The sequence below is a fragment of the Cyprinodon variegatus genome, unplaced genomic scaffold, assembly GCF_000732505.1.
Source record: "Cyprinodon variegatus isolate N-32 unplaced genomic scaffold, C_variegatus-1.0 Scaffold862, whole genome shotgun sequence".
Classification (NCBI taxonomy): Eukaryota; Metazoa; Chordata; class Actinopteri; order Cyprinodontiformes; family Cyprinodontidae; genus Cyprinodon; species Cyprinodon variegatus.
This window is the reverse complement of record NW_015151315.1, coordinates 120,232-122,730: the sequence shown is the minus strand read 5'-3', so window position 1 is coordinate 122,730 and position 2,499 is coordinate 120,232. Positions and strand designations below refer to the sequence as shown.

At 40.0% G+C, this 2,499-nt stretch overlaps 1 protein-coding gene across 1 annotated transcript in view; it reads left to right on the top strand.

The window, feature by feature from the left end:
• scpep1 (serine carboxypeptidase 1) overlaps positions 1-2,499 on the top strand; it is a 16,659-nt gene that overhangs the window by 9,100 nt on the left and 5,060 nt on the right. Inside the window, exons 7-8 of the mRNA XM_015397432.1 lie at positions 346-383; positions 469-597. Of these exons, the coding sequence (XP_015252918.1) occupies positions 346-383; positions 469-597 (167 nt within the window). The remainder of the gene's footprint in view (positions 1-345; positions 384-468; positions 598-2,499) is intronic.

Here is a 2,499-nt window from a genome sequence, read left to right as displayed (position 1 = left end):
GATAGAAAACTTTGAATCAATCTGACTGGATGATCTGGTTGAACTGGAAAGTACATTGAGATGATGTGTGATGTGAATTGGCGCTATAGAAATAAACTGAATTTAATTAAAAATATATAAATAAATAAATAATTGGTATCACTATCAGCCTTAAAATCCTCTACCAGTCAGTCTCTAGTTCAGGTATTTGAAAGAGTAAAAAAATACTCATTCCATTTGGGAAAGTACCTCATTTACCTACTAAAATAAAGGGTAAATTCACTTAAATGAGGAAATTTGTACTTATTTTAGAACATTTTTCCAGCGAATGAGCCGTTACTCACTGTTGGAATGTTTTGTTTCCAGACTCGGTGATGACGTGGGGTCCTTACCTTTACGCCACAGTGAGTAACATACAGAAAGCTTTTCACCAGTGACTGTGGATCCAAGCTGCAGCGTTCTTACTTCCATCCGACCTGCTGTGTGCAGTCTCTGCTGGACGACTCCGGCCTCAAAGACCTCACCAGTGCAGCAGAGGACGTGAAAGAAGCGGTGCAGCAGCAGCAGTTTCTTAAAGCCACAGAGCTGTGGTCTGTTGCTGAGACGGTGGTGGAACAGGTTGGTACCACGAGCCTTTACAACCCAAGCCCAAACATTAGAGCAACTCATTCAAAATGAAAACTCAATGGTTCCCACGAGGGGTGTAATAAAACTAAAATATAGAATCTTGCAAAATGTCAATAGACAGTATTTCAAAATACAGCAGAATGCATCCAAGGGCCTATTATTCATTAGCTCTGCACCAGCAGCAATATCTCATAGGATTTTCAAGAAATATGTTAGTATATAATTTTATTATAATGTCTCTTAATATATAGGGATCTATGGGGATAAATCCTATCATTACACACATATCGGGATGAACATCGTATCACCAAATTCTTGCCAATCTCTAGTTCCCACACTGTAAAATACGGCTGGCAGTACTAAAGCTGTCAACAGGAATCAATTATTTCCACGCAAATTTGGTCTACTCGGTGTATAACACAGAACAAGAGCCATGGAATACTTCTGCCATGTTTCACCTAAGAATAGGAATAAAAGGTCCAAACTGTTCCGGCTCCAGTTTCCAAAAACCAGTGGGTTTGACTCATCAACATATTCAATGATCTAACTAAATGTTGGTAACTCAGGCTGATTACAGCCTTTTACTGTTTAGTTTATATGTTCAAACACTGAAACGGTGTGTCTCTTATAGCAGTAGCTTCTTAGGCTACGTTCACACTGCAGGCCTTGATGCTCAATTCCGATTATTTTGCGAAATCCGATTCTTTTTTTTTTTTTTTGTATTGCCGTTCATTTCCCAATATATGTGACTTCTATATGATCTCCTGTGTGAACTGCATTCATACAACGCAAGTGTCCCATGCGGAGTAGAGGACGCAATGACGTCACGCTCCAGTGTGCTCTTTTTTTTTTCCAGAAGTAAAAATGGATGGTAGTGCCGGCGCGCATCTAGCGATCTTTTCCAACCATAAAAACACAATCTTTTCAATATGGTTAAACATAAATACTGCTCTCCGCATCATCATCTACCATGGTTGTTGTTTTTCTTGCCGCTTCTGTGTAGCAAGACGCATAATAGTGACCTTTGTTGGGTATTAATGGCGTTCAGGTCGGATGAATCCGAACTGGCCATTCAGACACAGGTCCCATTTGAAAAAATCAGATTCGTATCGGATTCAGGACCACAGAGCCAAGTGGCCTGGGTCACATTGAAAAAAAAATCCGATCTGTGTCGCATATGGGCCAAAAAATCGGATTTGGGTGACTTCAGGCTGCTGTGTGAACGTAGCCTTAGATTGTCTTTAACTTTGTGTTTTATTTCCTTTAAGAGACAAAAAAAAAAGGAATTTATTCTGACACAATTTTTATACCCCTTCTTTTCTGTGTACACATGATAATTTAACTTGTGTGTATGTTCGTGGGAATATAGCGTTAGCAACATTAGCAGTTAGCCATGGTTAATTTGCCATTACTTCCTGATTTCTGACACATGTGAAATGTAACACAAGCAGCAACATTTACAGACAGCCTGCAGTTGAGAATTAATGTTAGCGTGGAGATAGCAAGGTGGGCTAATATTAGCATGGTGATAGCAACTTTGGCTAATGTTGGTATGGAGATAGCAAGGCGGGCCGACGTCGGCATGGTGATAGCAAGGCGGGAGAATGGACCAGAAGGTCAGGCCTGTTGGCTTTTCTGGTTTGAACAAAGGGCCTACGCCAAAAAAAACCAAAAAAAAGCATTCAAAAAAAATGTTTTTTCTCAGGTGTTGCCTGAAGACCTACGGTACATATTTTAACATGAAAAAGATTCACGTTTCCAGATGATTCGTCTTTTAGGTAGCTGTTTGGGAAAAGGAATGTGGTTAGAGGTGGAGAGAGGCTGTTTGCGTTTTTACTGCAGGCATTAAAGGAATAGTACACCCAAAACATGATTAGCCTTCATTTTCTACTC